This window comes from Phoenix dactylifera, chromosome 9 (assembly GCF_051530095.1).
Source record: "Phoenix dactylifera cultivar Ajwa chromosome 9, Ajwa_hap1_PhDact_Kaust_v1.1, whole genome shotgun sequence".
NCBI lineage: Eukaryota > Viridiplantae > Streptophyta > Magnoliopsida > Arecales > Arecaceae > Phoenix > Phoenix dactylifera.
The window spans coordinates 9,529,714-9,557,664 of NC_143198.1; the positions used below are offsets into that span (position 1 = coordinate 9,529,714).

A 27,951-nucleotide genomic window follows, 5' to 3' on the forward strand; every position below is an offset into this window, starting at 1 on the left:
TAAAATATTAAAAAAAAAATAAAAATAGAAAGGTACTACAAATTGAAGTGCAAAAAAATATTAAAACAGAAATGAGATAAAGGATAAATAAAATATCTATCAAATTCGAAATACATGCATGTGTAGGGTTGGATCAAATTTGGGGTAGGCTAAAAATCTTAAACTCATATTTGACCCATTTCGAATCAGACTTAGGAAAGTAAATCCATAGGGACTTATATCCAACATGCAAACTCATTCATATGATTTCACCTATTCAATTATATATTTCTAAAAGTAAAAACAACTAAGGATTGGAATAGGGGATTGAGCATCCAAATAATACACGTGCGTGTATAAAAGAGATATACATAAACTTGAAGTAAAAAATCCTAAAATCATATTTGACCCGTTTAGAATCATACTTAGGAAAGTAAATTCATATAGACTTATATCCAATATGCAAACTCATTTATATGATTTCACCTATTCAATAGACAAGGATCAGGAATAGAGGATCATAGATTGAGCATCCAAATAATACACGTGTGTATGAGAAATATATATATGAAATTCAAGTAAAAAAATCATGATAAATCCTTAAACACTCTTGCACCCAACTTTTTTTATTATTCTTTATTTTTTACCAATCATTAATTGTATGACTTCTCTATTCATTTTGAATTTATGTTATCACTAATCTAGAAGTTTTAGAATTTTATGCACTATCTGTGATCCATAGCATTCAATAGGCTAAACCCAAAAGGGCCAAAACTAACATATTATAATTGAGTTTGTGTCAACCAACCTAAGTCCAATTCAGTTTTCAAAAACTTGCATCTAAGCATGTTTATTTTGGATAGGTTAGAAAATGATCAACAAGCTTGCATTAAAAATAGCCATATTGAGTAGATAGTATGGTATAGCGTGACCCGTTTAATTGATAAAGTTATTGAAAGCTGATAGCAATAACCTGATCTCTGTCCTGCTTCCATCATTATAAAGTTTATTGTCTTAATTAATTAGGTGTGATCTGAAAAATCCTCTCTTACTCTTTAAACAAGAAAGTTTAGATGGCTTATTAGTAAAACTTAAAAAATTAGGAGGAGCTGGCTAGATATATTTTACAAAATTATTCACCCTCCGTTGCCCCGGTGCGCCCTCAAAATCTTAGGAAGCTACAAATATCATGTTCCCTCAAACGACAGGACCTTATCTCTAGATACTCCGAGGAAAAAAAAAAAATGGAAGCGAGCTCCGCCGTTTTCTTCTTCTCCGTAAAACCCCTTCTCCCTTTCAACCTCTGCGGCTCTTCTCCCTCCTCCTCCTCTTCTTCTTCTTCTCCGAGACGTCTCCTCGTCGTAAACTTCAAGCCAAGAACTATAAAATCCCTGATGTTTCCTCCGTCTTCTCGAGGTTCTCTTTCCCTTTCGCCACCCTTCGCCGTTGCTGAAGCCTTAGAGCAAGTAGCAGACACTTCGGATTCTCCGAGAGGGGCGTCGCACAAAATCGACAAGAACGGGAGATTTTGCAGCCCGAGAGCTGCACGAGAGCTTGCTCTGTGAGTTTGTGCACTTGTTTTGGCTCAAAGTTAGAGTCTTTGGGAGTTTGGTTGCTTGTCAGGTTTCTAATTGGAAGAATTTTTGATGGCAGGCTGATTGCTTATGCCGCGTGCTTAGAAGGGTCTGATCCGGTTCGGCTCCTAGACAAGAGAGTTAATGCGAAAAGAGGTAAGCTATTTCTTGCAATCCATTCGCAAATTTTTATGGATTTATAATTCTTTTCGGGTGTTCTCCTTATTTCTGATCTGATAAAAAAACTGTCTAATAAGTACTTTATGCGTAAAAAAAAATTGGTTCTTCTTTTCCCTGGTGGGTTTTTTTTGTGTGTGTGTGTGTGTGTGTGTTGTTTTGGGGGGGGGGGGGGGGGGGTGGTGGTGTTGAATTGATAAATGATGCTTGTGCAAGGAATGTACTATTCAGATTGATTGATTAGCTAATCCTTCAGAGCCTGGCTATGTTTTCGACAAGGCTGCTTTATTGCAGTATGATCACATGAGCTTTGGTGGGGCACCTGTGGAGGCAGGGACAGAAGAAGAGGCAGAGGAGCTCATGCTCAAGAATGAAAGGGACTCAGCTATTGGTAATCAGCTAATTAATATTTTGCAGTTCTTTTCATGATTTCAAATTGCAATAAAATCTGTTCTGTTTAATATAAAGAACATTTATCACTGCATTTTCCATTTAAGATATTTGCAGCTTCTGAAGCACTTCTCTTTCACAAATTTTTTTTTTTAAATTTCTCTCCTCTGTATCTTCAGGAATGACTTTTATTGTTGTTTGTGGAATTCAAGTTTATTGACGGTGCGAGATTAGGATTTTTAAAGTTCACCAGTCTAGCTGTTCATATTTCTTTACTTTCAACGTAAGAGTGCTTGATTGCTTGGCCAAATTTGGCACTTTAGCCTGCTATGGCTTGATTGCTTGGCCAAATTTGGCACTTCAACCTGCTATGGATCATCTTTTACTAGGAAAGTGGATGAGGGGACATGCCTCATGTTAAAGATTCCCACATAGGCCATAGCATGGATGATTCCTATGATCCTAGAGCAAAACTCTGAGGATGGACATTGCACTTACTTAATGAGAAGTAAATTATTTGGAAAATATGCTTGTAGGGGAGGCAACTATGGAGGCGCTCTGGCTTAGCAGTTGTTTCATGCCTGCCAATGATAGGTCATCATCTACTACTCGCTGAATCTATTCACACATTGGCTTGCTATTGTTGGCTCCACCAGCTGATTCAAGAAATTCATATATATATAGTTGTAGAACTCTATAAAATATGAGATATAGCAAAAAGAAACAAATTATCGAGCTTGCGATTATTGATTATGTTAAACATGATGACTATTTACTATTTACCCACAATAAGGAGCTTATGCTGCAGAAATATGGGTTTTGAAGGGGTTCAAAGGTGTTTTCAAGGGTTTTCAAGGGTGTTTCAACAAAAATGTTGCAATATTGGTTAAGACCCAATAACTCTGCACCTCTAACATGTAGCAATCTTTAGTGCATTGGTTAGGGTCCTAACTTTTGTATTCGGATCAACTCTAATTTTGGAATTTGAAGTGCAAAAAGAGGCATGTGGGCCAGCCAATTAGGAAAAAGCAAAACAAGGCTAGAGTATAAGGCACCTAGGGAGAGGGTTACGTAAGGAAAGGGATGCTTCATTTTCCTAATGCGAAAGTTGTCACATGAAAAAGTCTATGTAATTCTACCAAGAAAAAGGCTACCTTGGCCAGAGTGACAGCTGTCAAACCGTGGGCCATTGAGGGCATGGTTGTAGAGTGTGGTGGTTTGTTGCAATAGTGGCTAAGCAAAGCCTTCTGCACTTCTACTGCCTAGGCATTTTCAGTGCATAGCTTAGCATCACAAAATTTTGAATGTCTCAACACCCTAACTGATGCACCTGGTTCTCTAACTAATACTGTAACAGGAAAACGTGCTAGAAACAAAGAATCACTATTGGTAATAAAGCAGTTCTTAGTCTTTCAAGAGAAGATTACGAGAGCAAGGGGTCATCTCACTTCTCTACTTCATCATAGTATTGACCAGTCTGGTCATGGGGGTGAATTTTAAATCGCTACAAAACGTAACGATTTGCGATATGATTTGACAAAATTTGAAATTTAGAAATTAAGATAATTCTTTAGTCATCGTATTTTAAATGTTCCATGGGTACTGGATGGCTGAGAATTTAAATAGCATTGGATTTAAGAGGTCCATGCGAGCAGGATTCTATACCCATGTAGGATAAGATTTTTTTGGGTTGGCGAATAAATAAGGTGAAAAGGCATTGGCTAAAGAATAGCAGAAGCAAAGAGAAAGCTTCTGAAATCTCTCAGGTCAATGTATCTAGAAATTAAAGTATATAAACACTATAAATTTATTTAGAAATTAAATTATATAAACACTATAAATTTTAATTCCAACCATACATGTTATTTTCTTTTATTAACCATCCGAGGGTTCTAATTTTTTTTTCCTTTATACTTTATAAATCATAATAGTTAATTATCCTAATGAAAGTTTTGTTTTTAATATTTTGAAATGTATTTTCTAATCCTAGTCTTATCAACTTGGGTTTGTGTGTAGGTAGCAAACACTGAATTACAAACTTGTATTTGTATTAAATGAATGAATGAATGAATTAGGTAACATAGGTACCTACAGTAAACCAAGTTACTACCATCATATGAATCTTATTTTTCAACCTAGATTCAAGCATATATCTAGCTGTAAACTTCTTTCAATTTCTTTCTTCATGAACTCATATAAAATGTCAGAATAAAGTTGTCTAGCATTTCTACTAGAAACTATTGTAGCTAACCCTTGCATTATATGCAATCTCAACATGCCACATTTAAAACTTTAATGATGAAATTTCATAGGCCACCTTAAACATTGACTCTGTTTGAATATTATAGACTTCCCTGAATTGACCCTCTCCAAGTTTACATATGTTTCTCTTTTTTGGGTAGATGTATATGCTTCTTTCTGTTTGAAGTAGTGCTTTCTGTGGAATTTTCTTGTCCTTAAGATAGTTGCTTTCATATGGTATCAAATACTCTCTCTCCCCCACCCCCTCTTCATCCCATGGTTGCACATTTTGGTGACTACGAGAAGGATCACAACGAATGTTCTTTAGACAGTATAACATATCTTTTCATCAAGCTAAGTGAGACCTCAGAATCTAGAGAGGTCTTGATATTAAAACTAAGGTATGCGGAACCGACTAAACCGATGTACCGGTGGGGACCGGTACCGGTACCGAATTGGCCAACTGAAAAAAAAAATCTGCGATGTGCGCGCGCGCGGACGCGTTTTAGTCACAAAGTAAATGCCACGCGGGGCCGTGTGGGCTCGCGCGCGGTGCCGCATGGGCTCCCTGCCCCACGCGGGGAACCGTGCTCGGGAGCAGTTCCCTGCGCGTGGAATTGCGCGCGGGCGCTAGTGATTCCCTACTCGCGCCCGCGCGGGCATGCTGCCCCGTGCGCGGGTGCTCTTTTTTTTCCTTTTCTTTTTTATTCCTTCCCTTCTTCTTCCTCCTTTCCGAACTCTTTTTCTCTCCTTTCTTTTCCTCTCTTATTCTCTCTTTCCCCCTTCTCCCGCGAGCAAAGAAGGGGCCGGAATCGCAAGCAAGACGGGTGATCCTCGTCGGCCCGAGGGAGGAGGTTGACTCGAGGCCCGATGCGACAGATAGGCTTCTTTTCTTCTTCTTCTCCTCTTTCTCTTCTTCTTCCTCTTTTTACTCTTCTTTCTCTTCTTCCTCTTCTTTCTTTCTTTTTTTTCCTTTTCGTTCCTCTTCTTCTTCCCCGGTGCCAGTTCAAACCAGACTGGTTCACACCGGTACAGGCAAGGAGCCGGTCGGTTCCAACCTCAAAGGGGTCGGAACCGAATTCTATGGCTGTATCGTCCGGTGCTGGCCGGTACCGGTACGGTACAGGCTGAACTAGTTGGTTCCGACAGGTTCAGCATACCCTGATTAAAACCTATTTGCTACCAATTTATTCTATTATAAACCTCATGACTACCATCACATCCTTCTTGGGACATCTGTAACTCATTTTAATATGCTCTACAATTGGTGGTGGCTTGTTTGCAGCCAAGGGGTTTCCCCTAGAAGAGATCTACTTATCTAGCAATCCTTTTTACGAGACCATCTACTACCAGTTGGCTAGTATTTACTTTTCTTGATTTATCTTGCACAATTTCCAAGTGTTCCCTGAATTGCCAAATATTCACCTGGATTTCTCCAATCTAAAGAATTTATTATGATCCATGTAGTTGCTTTGAAGGATTCAAAAATCTGAACCACAATACAAATCTCAGCTTCCCCAGAATCTTCATTATAGAACAAGCAGGACCAGACAAAACATGAAGACTTAGATCTGGATTTTTTTTTAATATTAGAACTCCTTGCCTTCTTGGATGAACATAGGAAAAACTTCATGAAAAGTACCACCAGAGAGTACCGAAGACTATGCAGCTGGGGTTTTTTTTAGAGAATACCAGCTACTCCATAGGTCAATTAACTGTTCACATGTTGGGATCAGAATTTGATTATAATTTATCCAAATGCTCTGACATGAGCATTCATCTAGGCCATTTTGGCTGCTTATTCTTGGGTTTCTTTTATGTTTTAGTTATCTTCTTTAATTGTGGTCCATCTTTTTATAGGCTAACAAATATTTGTAATTAAATGAATAAACTATTCAGTGATTGATAAGCCTGTGCTGTCAGTTTTCAATTGCACGGCTAGTGGGATGCCCTTTTCATTGTAGCATTGAAAGAACTGAAGGATAGGCTGATCAATTCGCCCAATTTATACAATTGACCATCTGACCCGTTGGTGGTTGATCAATCAAGCAAGGCCATGCCTATGATTGTCAATCATTTGATCAATTTTTGTCTAAAAATAGGAAATGGATCATCAGGTTAAACAATTCTGAAGCACTTCTCTTTCTCAATTTTTTTAAAAAATTTCTCTCCTTTGTATCTTCAGGAATGACTTTTATTGTTGTTTGTGGAATTCAAGTTTATTGACTCTGCAAGATTAGGATTTTTAAAGTTCACCAGTCTAGCTTTTCATATTTCTTTACTTTCCCCCTAAGAATGCTCGATTGCTTGGCCAAATTTGGCACTTCAACCTGCTATGGATCATCTTTTAGTAGGAAAGTGGATGAGGGGACATGCCTCAGGTTAAAGATTCCCACATAGGCCATAGCATGGATGATTCCTATGATACTAGAGCAAAACTCTGAGGATGGACATTGCACTTACTTAATGAGAAGTAAATTATGTGGAAAATACGCTTGTAGGGGAGGCAACCATGGAGGCGCTCTGGCTTAGCAGTTATTTCATGGCTGCCAATGATAGGTCATCATCTACTACTCGCTGAATCTATTCACACATTGGCTTGCTATTGTTGGCTCCACCAGCTGATTCAAGAAATTCATATATATATAGTTGTAGAACTCTATAAAATATGAGATATAGCAAAAAGAAACAAATTATCGAGCTTGCGATTATTGATTATGTTAAACATGATGACTATTTACTATTTACCCACAATAAGGAGCTTATGCTGCAGAAATATGGGTTTTGAAGGGGTTCAAAGGTGTTTTCAAGGGTTTTCAAGGATGTTTCAATAAAACTGTTGCAATATTGGTTAAGACCCAATAACTCTGCACCTCTAACATGTAGCAATTTTTAGTGCATTGGTTACTCTAATTTTGGAATTCGAAGTGCAAAAAGAGGCATGTGGGTCAGCCAATTAGGAAAAAGCAAAACAAGGCTAGAGTATAAGGCACCTAGGGAGAGGGTTACGTAAGGAAAGGGATGCTTCATTTTCCTAATGTGAAAGTTGTCACATGAAAAAGTCCTTGTAATTCTACCAAGAAAAAGGCTACCTTGGCCAGAGTGACAGCTGTCACACCGTGGGCCATTGAGGGCACGGTTGGAGAGGGTGGTGGTTTATTGCAATAGTGGTTAAGCAAAGCCTTCTGCACTTCTAATGCCTGGGCATTTTCAGTGCATAGCTTAGCATCACAAAATTTTGAATGTCTCAACACCCTAACTGATGCACATGGTTCTCTAACTAATACTGTAACAGGAAAACATGCCAGAAACAAAGAATCACTATTAGTAATAAAGCAGTTCTTAGTCTTTCAAGGGAAGATTACGAGAGCAAGGGATCATCTCACTTCTCTACTTCATCATAGTATTGACCAGTCTGGTCACAAAACGTAAATATGATTTGACAAAATTAAGAAATTTAGAAATTAAGATAATTCTTTGGTCATCGTATTTTAAATGTTCCATGGGTACTGGATGGCTGAGAATTTAAATAGCATTGGATTTAAGAGGTCCATGCGAGCAGGATTCTATACCCATGTAGGATAAGATTTTTTCGGGTTGGCGAATAAATAAGGTGAAAAGGCATTGGCTAAAGAATAGCAGAAGCAAAGAGAAAGTTTCTGAACAGGTCATTTTATCTAGAAATTAAATTATATAAACACTATAAATTAATTTAGAAATTAAATTATATAATCACTATAAATTAATTTAGAAATTAAATTATATAAACACTATAAATTTTAATTCCAACCATACATGTCATTTTCTTTTATTAACTATCTGAGGGTTCTAATTTTTTTCCTTTGTACTTTATAAATCATAATAGTTAATTATCCTAATGAAAGTTTTGTTTTTAATATTTTGAAATGTATTTTCTAATCCTAGTCTTATCAAATTGGGTTTGTTTGTTGGTAGCAAACACTGAATTACAAACTTGTATTTGTATTAAATGAATGAATGAATTAGGTAACATAGGTACCTACAGTAAACCAAGTCACTACCATCATATGAGTCTTATTTTTCAACCTAGATTCAAGCATATATCTAGCTGTAAACTTCTTTCAATTTCTTTCTTCATGAACTCATATAAAATGTCAAAGAATAAAGTTGTCTAGCATTTCTACTAGAAACTGCTGTAGCTAACCCTTGCATTATATGCAATCTCAACAGGCCACATTTAAAACTTTAATGATGAAATTTCATAGGCCACCTTAAACATTGACTCTGCTTGAATATTATAGACTTCCCTGAATTGACCCTCTCCAAGTTTACATATGTTTCTCTTTTTTGGGTAGATATGTATGCTTCTTTCTGTTTGAAGTAGTGCTTTCTGTGGAATTTTCTGGTCCTTAAGATAGTTGCTTTCATATGGTTTCAAATACTCTCTCTCCCCCACCCCCTCTTCACCCCATGGTTGCACATTTTGGTGACTACAAGAAGGATCACAACGAATGTTCTTTAGACAGTATAACATATCTATTCATCTAGCTAAGTGAGACCTCAGGATCTAGAAAGGTCTTGAATATTAAAACCAAGGTATGTGGAATCCACCGAACTGATGTACCGGTGGGGACGGGTATCGGTAGAAACCGGTATCGAATTGGACAGTCGTAAAAAAAAAAAAAAAACTGCGACGCGCGCGTTCGCGTTTTAGTCACAGAGTGGCATTAAATGCTCACGCGGGGCTGCGTGGGCTCGCGCTCGCGCTCGGTGCCGCATGGGCTCGCTGCCCCGCGCTGGGAACTGCATGCGAGCGCGGTTCCCTGTGCGTGGAATCACGCACGGGCGCGCTCTGCGCGCGGATGCCCTTTTTTTTTCTTCCCTTCTTCTTCCTCCTTCTCGAACTCTCTTCCTCTCTTTTCTTTTCCTCTCCCGTCCTCTCTTCTCCTCTCTTTCCCTCCTTCCGCAAGCAAAAAAGGGGCCGGAACCGCGAGCAAGATGGGTGATCCTCGTCGGCTTGAGGGAGGAGGTCGGCCCGAGGCCCGGTGCGACAGGTATGCTTCTTCTCTTCTTCTTCTTCTCCTCTTTCTGTTCTTCCTCTTCTTTCTCTTCTTCTTCCTCTTCTTTCTTCCTCTTTCTTCCTCTTCTTCCTCTTCTTCCTCCCCGATGTCGGTACCGGGCTTGTACCGGTTTGAATCGGACCGGTTGCGTCGGTACCAGGTTGTACCGGTGCAAACCGCATCGGTTCGCATCGGTACGGGCAAGGAACTGTTCGGTTTTGACCTCAAAGGGATCGGAGCCGTTCGGTTCCGACCTCAGAGGGGTCGGAACCGAATTCTATGGCTGTACCGTATCGGTGCTGGCCGGTACCGGTACCGTACAGGCTGAATCAGTCAGTGCCGACCGATTCAACAGACCTTGATTAAAACCTTTTTGCTACCAATTTATTCTATTATAAACCTCATGACTACCATCACATCCTTCTTGGGACATCTGTAACTCATTTTAATATGCTCTACAGTTAGTGGTGGCTTGTTTGCAACCAAGGGGTTTCCCCTAGAAGAGATCTACTTATCTAGCAATCCTTTTTACGAGACCATCTACTACCAGTTGGCTAATATTTACTTTTCTTGATTTATCTTGCACAATTTCCCAAGTGTTCCCTGAATTGCCAAATATTCACCTGGATTTCTCCAATCTAAAAGATCCATTATGATCCATATAGTTGCTTTGAAGGATTCAAAAATCTGAACCACAATACAAATCTCAGCTTCCCCAGAATCTTCATTATAGAACAAGCAGGACCAGACAAAACATGAAGACTTAGATCTGGATTTTTCTTTAATATTAGAACTCCTTGCCTTCCTGGATGAACATAGGAAAAACTTCATGAAATGTACCACCCAAGGTTCGCTGTACCGATCGGTACCGGCCGGTACCGAGCATACCATACCCGTACCGATGGGTACCGGTATCGGTACACCAATGTCGGTACGCCTGGCGTACTGCATACCGTACCGTGTCGACACTCGATATGCCTACACTAGTGCGGCACCAGTACGGGGTTCGGTACCGGTATGGCGTTTTTTTTAAGAGAATACCAGCTACTCCATAGGTCAATTAACTGTTCACATGTTGGGATCAGAAGTTGATTATAATTTATCCAAATACTCTGACATGAGCATTCATCTAGGCCATTTTGGCTGCTTATTCTTGGGTTTCTTTTATGTTTTAGTTATCTTCTTTAATTGTGGTCCATTTTTTATAGGTTAACAAATATTTGTAATTAAATGAATAAACTATTTAGTGATTGATAAGCCTGTGCTGTCAGTTTTTAATTGCCCGGCTAGTGGGATGCCCTTTTCATTGTAGCATTGAAAGAACTGAAGGATAGGCTGATCAATTGGCCCAATTTATACAATTGACCATCTGACCCTGTTGGTGGTTGATCAATCAAGCAAGGCCATGCCTATGATTGTCAATCATTTGATTAATTTTTGTCTAAAAATAGGAAATGGATCATCAGGTTAAACAATTCTCATGCCGAATGGTTCCCTCCCTAGCCGTTTGATAGATCCTTTCATAGGTGTTCTACTTAAAGAGTGGACAGATCTTTTATCCATTGTAAAGGAAATCAAAAAACAATTCTCCTTAGACATAATTGGCATCATAGTACATCCATTGGATCTTTATGGTGTGACCAATATTCCAAATACTTAAGCAAAGGTGCAATGCTTTGTGTATTGGATTGTTCCTTCTTGTGGTGTGTTTTATATGTACGTGTGGAGTGATTGATTATAACCCTATTTGATTTTGATGAGCACAAAGCCATTGAGTATATTTTATGTTATACTAATGAATTCAATCAGCATATCAGGCAAAATTTGTAAGAATTCTCTTTTGAGTGTTGGAATGAATATGAACTTTCTTAAGAGTTCCACTCCTATGAAAACAGAAACTTAAGAAATGGATAATTAATTCCTCTGCTAAAAACGATTACAAATGTGAGTATTTATAGAAATATGTAGACATGAATAGGTGCATCTCTTCATGTAGAGTTGCAATGCTTCAATCATAGGTGCATCCCTTCATGTAGAGTTGCAATGCTTCATGAACTGGTACACTACTTCCTGAACAGTCACGATGCTTTAATTTTCAATCTCATTAACTTTTAACATTGAGTGCATGTGGAAATCAGCTTAAGTCAAAGGCTGAAACTCGAGTCGACTCCGGAAGATTTCGAGTCGACTCCAAGTGTTTCAGACGTTCTGGCACAGGCTCGAGTCGACTCTGGCACACTGCGAGTCGACTCCGACTGAGAACAGACAGCAGGACAGAAAGATGAATCTCAGACCCTGTCACCGAGTCGACTCTTGAAGAATTCGAGTCGACTCCGATGCTTGCCGAGTCGACCCTCGATAGTTCCGAGTCGACTCCAAGGAGTAACAGACAGAAAGACAGAGAAGTTGTTTTGGACTCTGAGAGTCGAGTCGACTCTAGAAGAACTCGAGTCGACTCCAACGGTTGGCTAGTCGACTCCTAAAGAAGCAAGAGTCGACTCTCAGAGGAATGCAAGACTAAAAGTCAGAGAGCCAACTTCGGTGTCTGAGAGCCGAGTCGACTCCAGCAAAGTTCGAGTCGACTCCGAGGCAGTTCAACTCCAAAGACAGAAGACCAGTTTTTCGGTGTCTGAGAGCCGAGTCGACTCCAGCAAAGTCCGAGTCGACTCCGAGGCAGTTCAACTCCAAAGACAGAAGACCAGTTTTTCAGGCTCTGAGAGCCGAGTCGACTCCAAGAGAATCCGAGTCGACTCGAGGAAGTAAACCCGAAAGAAAGATCTTTGGATTCCTGAAAAACGAGTCGTCTCCAGAAGGGAGAGTCATCTCCGGACATTGGCGAGTCGACTCCAGGTTTGGCCGAGTCGACTCCAGAACGGGACAGTACTTTATTTCAAATTTTGAACAGTGGGCGAGTCGTCTCCAGTAAAGCATGAGTCGACTTCAGCAACAGCCGAGTCGACTCCGATCCCAACGGACACTGTGTCAGGAGTTGCAGATTGTGCAGAACGGCTCTAAAAGTGTGTCTAACGGCTAGTTTTCGATGGGATTGCTTAAATAGCCAGAGTGAATAGTAATAAACAAGAAGAGAGACACTCCATTCAAAGCAAAAGAGATTTCCACCTACCAAAGCTTCTCAAGAGTAAATACAAGTGAAAGAAGGAAGAAGTGCATTAAAAGTCTATCCTCCAAACGTCTTCCTCGCATTCAAGGCTCTCCTTCTGACAGCAAATCTTCAGCACACTCAAGAGGAGTTGCAGAGTTTGAGAAGCCCCCTTCTTCACATTCAAAAATCTATTTGAGGGCTTCTAACTCTTCTTTATTTATATTGTTTATATTTACTTTTCAAGAAGCTTTCCTTGTACTCTTTTCAAACTGCTTTTCTTACTTGATTCAATTAGGGGATTGAATCAAGGGTGTTAAGGTTGGTTGGTGAGCCGAGGGTAAAACCAACGTGTAAGGGTTCGATTGTGATCCCGGAAAAACAATCGGGTGGTTCTAGTCGGTGAGCCTGTGAAAACCGACCGAGTTCGTTGTGATCTCGTAAAACAAGTTGGGTTGTGAGCTTGTAAAACAACCGGCTGTAATCCGAGGGATTATAGTGAACTCCCAAGTGAAGCTTGGGGAGTGGACGTAGGAGCAAGGGTTAGCTCCGAACCACTATAAAATCTCTTGTGTTTGTGATTGTTTAATTGTCTCTCCCATTCCCTTCATCCACTGCATATAGTAAACTAATTAATCCACTTGCAATAAGGTTTAATTAGTTACTCATTAAGTTTTAATTTGCAATTATTACTTAAAACCCAATTCACCCCCCTCTTGGGTTGTCTTCTTGGGCAACAAGTGGTATCAGAGCCGGAACTCTTCTACCAAAAGAGTAAAAGATCAAAATGACAACCCCATTTGGATCTTCTTATATTAAGGGGCAGTCTACCCATAGACCTCCATTCTTCAATGGAACCGACTACTCCTATTGGAAGGCTAGGATGAGGATATTTATCCAAGCTTAAGACTATGAGATTTGGACCACCATACTTAATGGACCATACATTCCATCAATTTTTGTAGAGGGTGTTACTATACCCAAACTTGAAAAAGATTGGGATGACAATGATATTAGGAAGGCACAACTAAATGCCAAAGCAATGAATATGCTTTATTGTGCCTTAGACCGTAATGAATTCAATAGAGTCTCTACTTGCAATTCTGCAAAAAAGATATGGGATAGACTTGAAGTGACCCACGAGGGCACGAATCAAGTAAAAGAATCTAAAATAAACATACTAGTTCATAAATATGAACTATTTAAGATGGAATCTAATGAAACTATCACTTGCATGTTTACTAGATTTACTGATATTGTCAATGGCCTAAAAAGCCTTGGCAAAAATTATACTAACAGTGACCTTGTCAGAAAAATTCTTCGAAGTTTGCTAAGGTCATGGGAGGCCAAGGTAACGGCAATCCAAGAAGCCAAGGACTTGAACAAGCTTCCACTTGAGGAGCTTCTTGGATCCCTGATGACGCACGAGCTCACAATGAAACAACACAGCGAAGAAGAATCCTCTCATAAGAAAAAGGTAATAGCTCTCAAATCTACTTCTTCTAACAAGGATTTATCTTTCAGTAGCTGCAGCGAAGAAGAAGATAATGAGGGAGATGATGATGAGGCTCTTCTCGTGCGAAAGTTCAGAAAGTTCATCAACCGGAAGAAGTTCTTTCATCAGAGGAGAGGTCCCTCAAGTTCCTACAACAAGGATAAAGGTAAGGAAAGGGAAAATGAAGGAATCGGATGCTATGAATGCAAGAAGACGGGACATTTCAGAGTTGACTGTCCCTTGCTTAAAAAGGGCAGCAAATATAAGAAAAAGAAAGTCTTCGTCTCCACTCTGTCGGACTCCGATTCATCATCATCATCATCGGATTAGGAACAAGAGGAAAAGGCCAACTTTTGCTTCATGGCGAATGAAAATGAGGTAACATCTGAAACGCATTTAGATTTTACCTTTGATGAATTGTATGATGCGTTTAATGAATTAATGGATGAATATAAGACAATAAATCTTAAGAATAAAGAGCTAAAACTAACCAATCAATCTCACCTCCATAAATACGATAAATTAATTTAGGATAAGGATTTTATCATTAAAGAAAATTTAGAACTTAAAACAAGCAACCCAATGTTAATTAAAAAAACTAATACTTTAATTAAAGATAACGAAAAACTAGTCAAGAAAATTTCAGAACTTAAAAACGATAAACAAACTATAAGAGATAATCTCACAAAAGACTTAAACATACTAAAAACAGAAAAACAAAAGCTAACAAAAGAACTTGAAAAATACAAACCTTTTGTTGAAAAGTTTACTTATAGTTCTGAAAAAATGGAAATGATACTTAATAATCAACGAGCTGTGTTTAATAGAGCTGGTTTAGGATATAAACCTAAGAATAAGCAAAAGCTCCTTAGTAACTTTTTTGTGAAAGCAGGGGAAAGTAAAATTAAGAATATAACTTGTTTTTGCTGTGGAAAAGTAGGACATAAAGCTAATGTATGTGACCATAGAAAAATAGGAGCTGGAAGAAAAATTAAAAAGGGTTGGGTTCCAAAAGGAACCAACTTTACTAATCTTGAAGGACCCAAGAAAACTTGGGTACCTAAAATTGTATGATCTCTTTGTGTAGGAGTGTCTTGCAGCCAAAGTCGACAAAAACTGTTGGTACTTGGATAGTGGCTGCTCAAGACACATGACGGGTGACAAGGAGCAATTCTTCACCCTAGAGCCAAAAAAGGAAGGTGCTGTGACATTTGGAGACAATAACCAAGGTCACATCGTTGGTATAGGTAAAGTACAAATCACCTTCTCAACCTTTGTTGATAATGTACGATTTATAAATGGTCTTAAACATAACTTACTTAGCATAAGTCAATTATGTGATAGGGGTTTTGATGTTCTGTTTAAGCCAACCCTATGCATCATAACCAACTCAATTGACAATAGCTTAGTATTCAAAGGAATAAGACGTGGAAATGTGTACGTAGTAGATCTTGAAGATCTTGCCAAAAATAACCCTTGCTTAGTAGCTAGTGATATTAAGGTTAATGATGCAAGTTGATTATGGCACCGTAAGTTAGGTCATGCAAGTATGGATACAATATCAAAACTGGTTAAAAGAGATTCTGTAATAGGTTTGCCAAAACTAAAATTTGAGAAAAATAAAATTTGTGAAGCATGTCAATATGGCAAACAATCTAGGAGCTCTTTTAAATCCATAAACTGTCACAACTACTAGACCCCTTGAACTACTACACATGGATCTATTTGGACCAACTAGAACCTCAAGTCTTGGTGGAAACAAGTATGGCCTTGTCATTGTAGATGATTTTTCTAGATACACATGGATCATGTTCTTAGCTCATAAAGATGAAGCATTTTCAGTATTTAAGAAATTTCATAAAGAAGTTACTAATTCAAGAAATGCTTCAGTTATAGCTATTAGGAGTGATCATGGAACGGAATTTGAAAATCATCTATTTGACGAATTTTGTAGTAAAAAGGGGATAACTCATAATTTCTCTGCACCTAGGACACCACAACAAAATGGAGTTGTAGAAAGAAAGAATAGAACTCTAGAGGAAATGGCTAGAACCATGTTGTGTGAAAGTAACCTCCCTAAGTACTTTTGGGGAGAAGCCATTAATACATCATGTCATATACTAAATAGAGTTTTATTGAGACCCATTATAAAGAAAACACCTTATGAACTTTGGAGAAATAGAAAGCCCAAAGTAAACTATTTTCATGTTTTTGGATGTAGGTGTTTCATTCATAATAATGGCAAGGATAACTTAGGTAAATTTGATTCTAAATCTGATGAAGGTATCTTTTTGGGATATTCTACATCAAGTAAAGCTTATAGAGTATTTAACAAAAGAACCCTTATTATTGAAGAGTCTATACATATTGTTTTTGATGATATTAATAATATCTCTTCTAGCAAGAAAGTAGCTCTTGATGATGATGCAGAAATTCTTGAAGAAAAGATTGATGAGATGACATTACAAGAAGATGAACCAAAGCTAATTGGAGAAGCATCAACAAGTCAAGAGGTAATTGTTGATCATGGACTGACTAAAGCTTGGAGGTATGCTCATGGTCATCCTAAGGAATTAATTTTAGATGATCCCTCTCAACCTGTTAGAACTAGAGCATCTCTTAGGAACTTAAATAATTATCTAGCATTTGTCTCACACTTTGAACCTAAAAACATAGAAGAAGCTGAAAATGATGCAAATTGGATAAATGCAATGCAAGAAGAGCTAAACCAATTCACTAGAAACAAGGTATGAAACCTAGTTGAACGACCCACTAAATACTCAATAATAGGAACTAAATGGATATATAAAAATAAACTTGATGAAAATGGAATCGTGATTAGGAATAAGGCTAGACTAGTAGCAAAGGGCTATAATCAAGAGGAAGGTATAGACTTTGATGAAACTTTTGCTCCTGTAGCTAGACTTGAAGCAATTAAATTGTTACTAGCATTTGCATGCTCTAAAGATTTCAAATTATTTCAAATGGATGTAAAAAGTGCCTTTTTGAATGGGTATATTAATGAGGAGGTGTATGTAGAACAACCTCCTGGTTTTGAAAATCATCAATACCCCAATCATGTTTATAAACTAAACAAAGCACTTTATGGTTTGAAACAAGCTCCTAGAGCATGGTATGAAAGACTTAGCAAATTTCTGTTAGACCATGAATTCTCTAGAGGGAACGTTGATACTACACTGTTTTTAAAGAAGAAAAACAAAGATATGTTAGTAGTTCAGATTTATGTAGATGATATTATTTTCGGTTGCTACTAACAATCGCCTCTGTGAAGAATTTGCTGACCTAATGCAGAGTGAATTTGAAATGAGCATGATGGGAGAGCTGAACTATTTTCTTGGGCTCCAAATCAAACAATCTAAAGAAGGCATCTTCATCTGTCAAGCAAAATACATCAAGGAGATGCTTAAGAAGTTTGATATGGAAGGAAACAAGTCAATCAGCACACCCATGAGTTCATCATGCTAACTAGACAAAGATAAATCAGGTAAATCAGTAGATCAAAAGATGTATAGAGGTATGATAGGATCTTTATTATATCCTACTGCAAGTAGACCTGATATCATGTTTAGTGTATGCATGTGTGCTAGATATCAATCTAATCCTAAGGAATCACACTTAATTGCTGTTAAGAGAATCTTTAAATACCTAATAGGAACAAAAACCATAGGTTTATGGTACTCTAAAGATTCGAGTATAAACTTAATAGGGTACACTGATTCAGACTTCGCTGGTTGCAAACTTGATAGAAAAAGCACCAGCGGGTCATGTCAATTCTTAGGAGAAAACTTAATCTCTTGGTTTAGCAAGAAACAAAACTCGGTTGCACTATCTACGGCTGAAGCCGAATATGTTGCTGCCGGGAGTTGTTGTGCTCAAATCTTGTGGATTAAACAACTTGAAGATTATGGCATTAAATAAGATAAAATTCCCATTAACTGTGATAATACAAGTGCCATTAATCTAACTAAAAATCCAATTCAGCATTCAAGAACTAAACACATTGAGATAAGACATTACTTTATAAGAGATCATGTACTGAATGGTGAGGTGACACTTCAATTTGTTTGTACTGATGATCAACTTGCTGATATCTTCACAAAACCTTTGAGTGAAGATCGATTTGGCATACTTAGAAGAGGGTTAGGAGTGATTGATCCATTCTAGTGATACTCTCCTCTAGTTCATAGATTTTGAGGATTAGTTTATGTTGGACATAGGATTTCTTATCTATGATCATCAAATCAGTTCTTAAATCCTAGATAAGCCCATAACTCTCTCTTTTGGCACGAAAATAACAAGATTTTTGGTTGTGTGCCAGAGTTCGAGTCGACTCGGATACATTTTAGAGTCGGCTCATGGGGGAGTCGACTCGCGCATATTTGGGAGTCGACTCAAGGTCGAGTCGACTCGCGACTTATCGGAGTCGACTCGAGGTAGGGAATCCGACTTTTTACCCTAAGCGGAATGTTTTTTTTTTTACTTCTATTTTTAGCCGCCACTGCTCAAAAACCCTAGAGCCGTCTCCGACCTCGTCTCCGACCCACTTTAGGTCATCTCCGTCGAGGTTTCTCCCTATTTTCCGCGTCCTTCCCCGTCTTTAGGTCAAAAATGCCTAGGAAGGTCCTTGTCCCGAGTCGAAAGAGACCCGTCTCCGCGAGTGGGGCCGAGCGACGGTCCAAGGCTCGGAACGAACCGGCGAGGCCGCCACCTTCGGTTCCTTCCCCGCCTAGGCCGGTCCCTCGCGCTCATGCGCCGGGAAGGTTGTCTCTACCGGGAGGCAAGTCAACTTTGACTTCCTCTCCCGGGAAGGGTTCAACCTAGGGTATCACCTTAGGGCTCAGGGTTTAGAGTTTTTCTGCACACTTGACCTCCCTACCTATCCAGGGTTAGGGAATTCTATGGTACTGTCGCATGGGTTAGCGGGGGTATCCAGGAAACTGTTTTGGGTGTCCCTATTTTCATCTCGGAGGACTTCATTGCTCGAGTCCTCCATCTCTCGAGTGAGGGGATTGTTCCCACACACCCCTTCGATAGGACAGAGGCCCTTACGGCCATTTTAGGGAGTCCACCTCTGTCCCCCATAGAGGAGGTGTTCGCAAATCAGCTTTCGGCTGAAATGCGGCTTCTCCTTAGTGTCATCTCTAGGACTCTCTTCCCAAAGACTGGTAGGTTTGACTTCATTTCCGAGAGAGACCTGGCCTTGATATTCTACCTCCTCCAAGACACTCTCATCAACTTTCCAAAACTCATCTACAAATACCTTTGTGAACCTCTAGACAAACCTAGGCTGAGTCTCCCTTACGGTATGTTATTCACTCTGATATTTAGACAGTTAGAGGTTCCTATCCCTGAGGGGGGATCCTCTCGCTCACTGCGTTTTACAGATCGCATGGGTGAGGGGACCTTTCACCGGATGGGATTCCACAAGGTAGGGGGAGTCTGGGTTAGGAAATCATCCATATCCACATCTACACCTTCTGACCCTACCACTCATCACTCACCCAGTCCCGATCATGATCAGGACCATGACATAGCTCCTCCCACTTTTCCTTCCACCTCTGCTCCTACCTATACTGAGCCTTCCACCTCCACTGCCCCACCTTCTCAGCAGCAGCCCCTGGAGGTTCGGATATCTTCTGAGCAGCTCCGAGAGTTGCGGCAGGAGATAGTGAGGGAACTGAGAGATGATCTACTGAGGGAGCTCCGAGGTCCTCAGAGTGCTCCCTCCACCGAGCTAGTTCCCTCCTTAGCAGCCGTGACAGAGATGGTTGCAAATCTGAAGGAGGAGATATTCAATATTCGAAGCCTAGTTCAAGCTCAATACTGGAACATAAGTGACGTCAAGGACGACACAAGGAAGATGCGAGACAGCATCAGACATGAGCTAGGCAACCAGAGTCAGGGTGCAGAGCGGCTAGCTAATGTATTGATCTTCAAGCTTGACACCATCTAGGAAAAAGTGAACAAGATTTCCTCGACACAGTCTAGACTCACCTCGGAGATCATCGCACAGCTAGGGAACGTATCTGAGGGGATAAGCTTAGTCATGCAAATGAATAGACTCAAATCAGGAGCCACATCCTCCACTACAAAGAAACCCTAGAGTAGCTTTGTTTTCTATCTTATGATGTATTTACTCTATACTTGTATTTCTCTCTACTATTGTACTCAAAATTAGCATCAATACAATGAGTAGACACTTTCTTACAAAACTGTGCAATACTTTTCTGTGTTCTGCGCTTTTTTTTGCTATGATGACAAAAAGGGGGAGAAAATGTGATGAATTGAAAATGTGATGTTTTGAAATGTAAAGAAAGAAAACCCTTAAAGCAAAACGTAATTTGTTCTAAGTGGATTCGATACCTCGAGGCTCATTATCTCTCTGTTGGGGCTCCTAAAGGAGTAATCTCCAGAATCTATTCAAGGGATATTCGGAGATTAGTTGAATCATACTCAAGAACAAATTGTCAGATTTTTTCTCTAAAACCAAAAATTTAAGCTCAAAAGCTTCAAGACATTAAAAGAAAATTCAGAGAATCTAAACAAAATTGAATGCATATGTTGAGGGGGAGAATCTGAAATCTTAAGAAAGCGAAATCATTAACTACATATGAGCCAAACAATTGATTGCATGATATGAAGGCTTATATAATTCCAAATGAAAGGGGGAGCTTTAATTTCAGGATTTACTGATCCATACCTTTCAATTCTGGATAGATTAAAATAACCAGACATTTGAATTCATTTCAAAACTTTTACTGAATGATTGAGCAATTCCCTTCAAAAATATTCAATGTTTTGTCATCATAAAAAAGGGGGAGATTGTGGAGTGATTGATTATAACCCTATTTGATTTTGATGAGCACAAAGCCATTGAGTATATTTTATGTTATACTAATGAATTCAATCCAGCATATCAGGCAAAATTTGTAAGAATCCTCTTTTGAGTGCATGTGGAAATCAGCTTAAGTCAAAGGCTGAAACTCGAGTCGACTCCGGAAGATTTCGAATCGACTCCAAGTGTTTCAGACGTTCTGGCACAGGCTCGAGTCGACTCCGGCACACTGCGAGTCGACTCCGACTGAGAACAGACAGCAAGACAGAAAGATGAATCTCAGACCCTGTCACCGAGTCGACTCCTGAAGAATTCGAGTCGACTCCGATGCTTGCCGAGTCGACCCCCGATAGTTCCGAGTCGACTCCAAGGAGTAACAGACAGAAAGACAGAGAAGTTGTTTTGGACTCTGAGAGCCGAGTCGACTCCAAAAGAACTCGAGTCGACTCCAACGGTTGGCGAGTCGACTCCTAAAGAAGCAAGAGTCGACTCTCAGAGGAATGCAAGACTAAAAGTCAGAGAGCCAACTTCGGTGTCTGAGAGCCGAGTCGACTCCAGCCAAGTCCGAGTCGACTCCGAGGCAGTTCAACTCCAAAGACAGAAGACCAGTTTTTCGGTGTCTGAGAGCCGAGTCGACTCCAGCAAAGTCCGAGTCGACTCCGAGGCAGTTCAACTCCAAAGATAGAAGACCAGTTTTTCAGGCTCTGAGAGCCGAGTCGACTCCAAGAGAATCCGAGTCGACTCGAGGAAGTAAATCCGAAAGAAAGATCTTTGGATTCCTGAAAAACGAGTCGTCTCCAGAAGGGAGAGTCATCTCCGGACATTGGCGAGTCGACTCCAGGTTTGGCCGAGTCGACTCCAGAACGGGATAGCACTTTATTTCAAATTTTGAACAGTGGGCGAGTCGTCTCCAGTAAAGCATGAGTCGACTTCAGCAACAGCCGAGTTGACTCCAGATCGAGCGAGTCGACTCCGATCCCAACGGACACTGTGTCAGGAGTTGCAGATTGTGCAGAACGGCTCTAAAAGTGTGTCTAACGGCTAGTTTTCGATGGGGATTGCTTAAATAGCCAGAGTGAACAGTAATAGACAAGAAGAGAGACACTCCATTCAAAGCAAAAGAGATTTCCACCTACCAAAGCTTCTCAAGAGTAAATACAAGTGAAAGAAGGAAGAAGTGCATTAAAAGTCTATCCTCCAAACGTCTTCCTCGCATTCAAGACTCCTCTTCTGACAGCAAATCTTTAGCACACTCAAGAGGAGTTGCAGAGTTTGAGAAGCCCCCTTCTTCACATTCAAAAATCTGTTTGAGGGCTTCTAACTCTTTCTTATTCATATTGTTTATATTTGCTTTTCAAGAAGCTTTCCTTGTACTCTTTTCAAATTGCTTTTCTTACTTGATTCAATCAGGGGATTGAATCAAGGGTGTTAAGATTGGTTGGTGAGCCGAGGGTAAAACCAACGTGTAAGGGTTCGATTGTGATCCCGGAAAAATAATCGGGTGGTTCTAGTCGGTGAGCCTGTGAAAACCGACCGAGTTCGTTGTGATCTCGTAAAACAACAAGTTGGGTTGTGAGCTGGTAAAACAACCGGCTGTAATCCGAGGGATTATAGTGAACTCTCAAGTGAAGCTTGGGGAGTGGACGTAGGAGCAAGGGTTAGCTCCGAACCACTATAAAATCTCTTGTGTTTGTGATTGTTTAATTGTCTCTCCCATTCCCTTCATCCACTGCATATAGTAAACTAATTAATCCACTTGCAATAAGGTTTAATTAGTTACTCATTAAGTTTTAATTTGCAATTATTACTTAAAACCCAATTCATCCCCCCCTCTTGGGTTGTCTTCTTGGGCAACAGTATGTCTAACATAACTTTAAAATGATTTTTAGTTATGAAACTTAATTCTTCTTAAAAAATTTAATACATTAATTTTACACTAGCATGCTACTAAAAAAGTATTTATTCAACTTCTCAAAATATATGATTAGGCTTGATCTCCTGCATGATGAGCCAAAGCTCATAGTGTTAGAGCAGTGTGTGCCCTAAAAGCCATTTCTATGTAATTATAAGTATTTATTGAATTAATGCATGAATTTGTCCTTTCCATGATCATATATAGTGTCAGCTATGCATCATACATCGGCCATAGAGCTAGAAAAGAGTCCACAAGTACTTCGAAGAGCTTATCCAAGTAGACAGGATGTTTTCCATGGAAAGGATCAGATAGACCTAAGCATCGAAATTTGTTCACAGCTATGGGTGTCGTTGGGCATCGCATCTATAAAGTTGTCAAGGTAAACAGTAAATGGTGTCGAGTTCCTCTTGCACTGACACCTAGTGTGCCATTATACTGAATGGTCACCACCGGCAGTCCATCTCACAAAGCATTGTTAGGGATAGAGGTGTGAACTAGTACATGAGTTTTTAAGTGATCGCGACTTGAAGGGTAGTATACCAATTAAATTTTGAAGGTGAATAAATGTGTAGGCAAACCCGTATATCGATCGTGATATCCTGGAGTATGTCCTTAATAGGGAGCATAGTGATTTACTGGATTCGGATACGAGTAAGGGTCAGGCTATTCAACTTGGAAACCATCATAATTGTATAATGTCCATATTAGAATAAAGACACGGTCAGATATATAAGTCTTGAGACCCAGGTAATAACTTGAAAAGATTTTGAATATAATTCTTTTACAAATTATTATGATTAGCGATTAATTATTTCTAAATAATTCGCACAAACAGTTAGCATAAAAGATGTCCGATATGATCTAAGGTTCTAATGGGCTATGAGACTGTATGATTAAGAGTCTGCTAGTGCTATACTCAATTATTATGTGGGGACGTACCGAGTCATACCGATGGTGGATCGAGACGATTTCGGCAATAAAAATGAGAAACTGGCGAGGAAGGAGGAGAGGGAGAAGGAAAAAGAGAAAAAGAGAGAGAGGGAGACAGGGAGGAAGGGAGGGGGAGAGTGGTAGAGGCTGGCGGTGAGTGGCGGCTGCCCGATTAGGACCGAGGGAGGGGGAGAGAGGGCTTTCGAAGCTTTTTCTTCTCTGTGCTTCAGAACAGGGGCGGAGCCTATGTTTTGAAAGAACTTGGGGCTTTGGTCCTTTATATATATATATATTTATTTTTCTAAAGTGAAGTCGACATTCCCTCCCTCCCTCCCTCTCTCCCCCCTCTCTCTCTCTTTTTCTCTCTTTCCTTCTCCCTCTCCCCTTCCCTCTACCTCCCTCCCTCCCTTCCTCTCCCTCCCTCGCTTCCTCTCTCTCCCTCCTTCCCTCTCTCTCTTTTCTTCTCTCTCCTTCTTTGTCTTCCCCTCCCTTGCCAGTTTCTTTAGTAGTTTATGCCGAAACGACATGGCATGGAGGCATACCATATTGTACCACTGGCCTGTTAGCATGGATGTCAGTTCCAGTATCGCAGACCTTGGGTAGGTCTTTGGTGAGCGGGAATTTGAGTTGATCTATCCTAGCAACGTATCTAGCATATGCCACCTATCTCTAATTCAATTGAAATTGGACTTCTTCTCTCACTAATTGGATTTCTTTGGATTCAATGGAGAATATATTGGGCTAAAGAATTAGCCTCGAATACTTGGATTGAGCTAGGTTAGGTTAAGAAAGGCCTGATCTGGACCAACCAGCCGCTTGGGAGGGACCTAAGTGGGGGCTAGCGCCCCTTCCCAACAAAGATTGGCGCCCATGCCCTCTAGGGTGTCCACCGAAGATGCCAACCTAGAGCCCTCTAGAAGAAGGGGACCACCTCCCGAAGGGGATCGGGACCCCTCTTCTTTCCTATCATGTACTCAAAGTTCATATTGGACTCTAGGGAGACATGCAACTAAGAAGACACGCCGCCGCTTCCTCTCATATATCCTTCTCTAAGACAGTCTTTGAAGGACTCAGCCTGAGCGCAGCTCCCTCCTCTATATAAGGAGGGGGCATCCCCTAGGGTGGTGACCAACCCAGTCCATAGTTCCATGTAATGTATATACAGAGAGGCATAGAGAGGGTAGGCTTCTTCCTTCTCCATCAAGAAGAGAGAGAGAGAAAAGAAAAGCTTGTGAGGCAAGTCTTTCTAGTAGTGCATCCCCTTGATCTACGGTTCCTGGAGACTCAATCTAACAAAGCTATGAAAGATAGGTACGCGGATTATAGCCATTGCAGATAGTAATTCTCAGAGTGTCGTATACTTTTACGGCCTTAGTGTCTCCTAGGAAACACTCCAGAATCGCTGTCATGGTTAGGTATAATGTTGTAGTCCTTATTTATGCTTTTGTATGTGGTAATATCCCGAACAAAGGTTCTAATATTCTGCCACTACAACTCTGATGATCCTCAGGATTCCATCACATAGATTAGTTGAGCAACAAACATGTCCTGCATGATTCAAACATATCCTTTTTCGTGTTAACACTGTTGTATATTTTCTCTAGAGCTTGAGGTGCTGGCATAATTGATGCCATAAAGGTAGTCTAGTAACATGATCTTCCTGCTAGTGGTCAGATTTTCACAAAATGGCATTGATCCACATTAGGACATTGGGATTAGCTGCTGGATGTGTATTAAACTCAAGTAACAAAGGGACCAGCCAAGACTTCTTCTGATATTCCCGTGTTCAAAATTCTCAGTGAATTTCTCAAAGCTAATAACATCATCGATATGCTAATGCTGTGTGCAATAGGTATGGACAAAAGCAAAGTACACTGTGCAGTGACAAATTCAGCAGATAACAAATGAGTCTAATGTACTATTTGTTAAGCTTTCTGTTGGACGAGGAATATATTCAATATTCAATACCACTTCCAACAATTTGTCAAATATGCAAGATGTCTTATATTTTATTTCATCGCAAGACAAATTTGTTATCACAATCCATCTCATGCTTTTGATGTTGGCCGATAAAAGTTTACAACTACAAACACCATCTGATAAGTGTGCAAGCGCCATTGTTGTTTGCAATGGTCCATGTATATTCAGTTTAACATTTCCATGACACAATAAACACTTGAATTTATGCTCATTGGTATCTTAGTGTTGTCTTTTATCATGTAGTTGCTAATTACATATCCTTCTTGGGGTCTTGTGCTTTTCAGAAGGAGAAGTTCTTTCAGCTCCTCCAAAACTGGTGTACAACAGATTTGTTCTACGGTATTTGACTATTTCCCTTTAGGCCCAAAACCCATGAGCAACCATTTTGTCTTAGAGAAATATGTATTGGTTATCGTTTTCATGTTGCTTAGTATAAACTCTAGATTTATTTGGTGTATGTTAATTTTGAGTTGTGCATAAGACTTTGTATAAATGGGATATCTTGCCATTTACAGTTTGACAAGGAAAATCTTGGGAGCAGTTGTTGATCGGTGGAATCAGCATGTTCTTGTCATTAACAAAATAATTCCCCAAAATTGGAAGGTTGGTATTTATTTCCTTTATTATTTATATCAATCAGTTTCCCTATTCCACTTAACAATACAAGCCATTTTTCTCTGGTTCTATTTTTTAATTTCTTTTTTGAAAAAGCTTTGTCAGAGACATCAGATATCAGCAAACTGTGACTCTGTTTTGACCAAGACTCAATCATTGACTTTCATTCGATCTAGGGTATACTGGATAGCTAATTCTACGAGCTGTTCAATAGAGTAGGTCCAAGGTGCAAACTTTTTGATGATCTGATTACATCTTGTTTTTCTACTTTTTTAACGGCTCCTTTTATCTGTGTCAGATCATTCCTTCCTCATTGAATTGGATCATTGCCCAAAGTCTGAAGTCACATCACGACATAATTGGGCACAAGTCATGCTTATTGCTGATACAAACATATTTTGCCACCCTAGTTGTGATTCCATAGGCTATTCAAATTTTCTTCTTTTTAGGAACTAAACAATCTTATATCGCTGCAGTGAACCTAATGTATACCTTGGTAACTCTCAGCTTAATGTACTCTACTTATGCCTTGTTTTACTTCCAGCTTATGGATCATGCCTATGTTTTCTGTGGTATAGTTTCTCCTCTGCATATATATGCGCACCCATTTAATTCTCCAGAAATTGGATGGAGAGAAACTTTTAACTGTTTCATTATGGAAGCAGAAGCCTACGTCTCATAACATTCCTAATGCAGGATCAGCCTGCAGCAAGAATTTTGGAGCTCTGCATTCTTCACCTTGCAATGGCAGAAATAACAGTGATAGGAACAAGGCACCAGATTGTCATAAATGAGGTCAGTTATCCTCCCCCTTCAGCCTACCTAGTGGGTTTTACCTTATCATCTTACTCATTATTTGAGTGTCTTTCGCGAAGGCGGTTGATCTTGCAAAACGATTCTGTGATGGCTGTGCTCCTAGGATTATCAATGGATGCCTCCGGACTTTTGTCAAAGATTTCAGTGCAATGGATGCTGTTCAGTCTTTGGAATCATCAAAAGCTTGAAATTTAAGGACATCTTTATAGCAGATCGGAGTGGAAAGCAGCGGCAAAAGTTCAAGAAATCCTCATTCTATTTGTCAAAGCCTAACAGTCATGTAAAGTGGGAGTAGGGAAAACTGCAGGTTAATTGTGGTGATCAAAAGGACTTGATAAATTTCCATTGGTTACTGGGAGAACCAAGTGTGAGGAGAAAACGAAATGTACTTAGCCTAAGAAATGAATCACGAGATTCATATTTTTTACGCATGATTAGAACCTTTAGTTTTATTTTGATGAATATTGTGCCCACATCTGTATTACAAAATAATTCAGACGAATGCATTGTAGATTCTGAGTTTTTGTATTACTGATACCAAATTCACATATTTGCATTTTGTTGTACAAGTTATATTGTAAGATGTGGTGAGCTAGAAGAACTTCCCAACTAAATAACTCATGTAGTTATTTTATAAGAGAGATGTGTGTTTTTTTTTTTTTTTTTTTTCATTATGGAAGAGTCGTAGGTTTTGAATATTCTTGGTTTTTGTTCTTCTCTCTTGCCAAATATTAAGAATTCCAATAACCATCTGAAAGAAAGATACGGCTTTGTGATTCTGAGGGCATAACATATATCCATGTCAATATACAAAATGAGCGAGTCAAGACGAAGATCCATACGC

At 39.6% G+C, this 27,951-nt stretch overlaps 1 protein-coding gene across 1 annotated transcript; it reads left to right on the forward strand.

Annotated features, from left to right (window-relative positions):
- Nucleotides 1-1,135: 1,135 nt before the first annotated feature.
- LOC103697399 (antitermination NusB domain-containing protein) lies at nucleotides 1,136-27,657 on the forward strand. Its single transcript, XM_039132000.3, has 7 exons — nucleotides 1,136-1,540; nucleotides 1,633-1,709; nucleotides 1,987-2,121; nucleotides 25,961-26,015; nucleotides 26,192-26,279; nucleotides 26,988-27,086; nucleotides 27,167-27,657. The coding sequence occupies exons 1-7, from the start codon at nucleotides 1,224-1,226 to the stop codon at nucleotides 27,293-27,295; spliced, it is 900 nt and encodes a 299-aa protein (XP_038987928.3). The 5' UTR covers nucleotides 1,136-1,223; the 3' UTR covers nucleotides 27,296-27,657.
- The last annotated feature ends 294 nt before the right edge of the window (nucleotides 27,658-27,951 follow it).

What these genes read in the sequence shown, in the direction of transcription:
- LOC103697399 (XM_039132000.3), top strand. Translation starts at nt 1,224, where the DNA reads ATGGAAGCGAGCTCCGCCGTTTTCTTCTTCTCCGTAAAACCCCTTCTC. An exon ending in GAGAGTTAATGCGAAAAGAG is followed by an intron (nt 1,710 to 1,986) that starts GTAAGCTATTTC and finishes CTAATCCTTCAG; the next exon opens with AGCCTGGCTATGTTTTCGAC. An exon ending in TAATTCCCCAAAATTGGAAG is followed by an intron (nt 26,280 to 26,987) that starts GTTGGTATTTAT and finishes TTCCTAATGCAG; the next exon opens with GATCAGCCTGCAGCAAGAAT.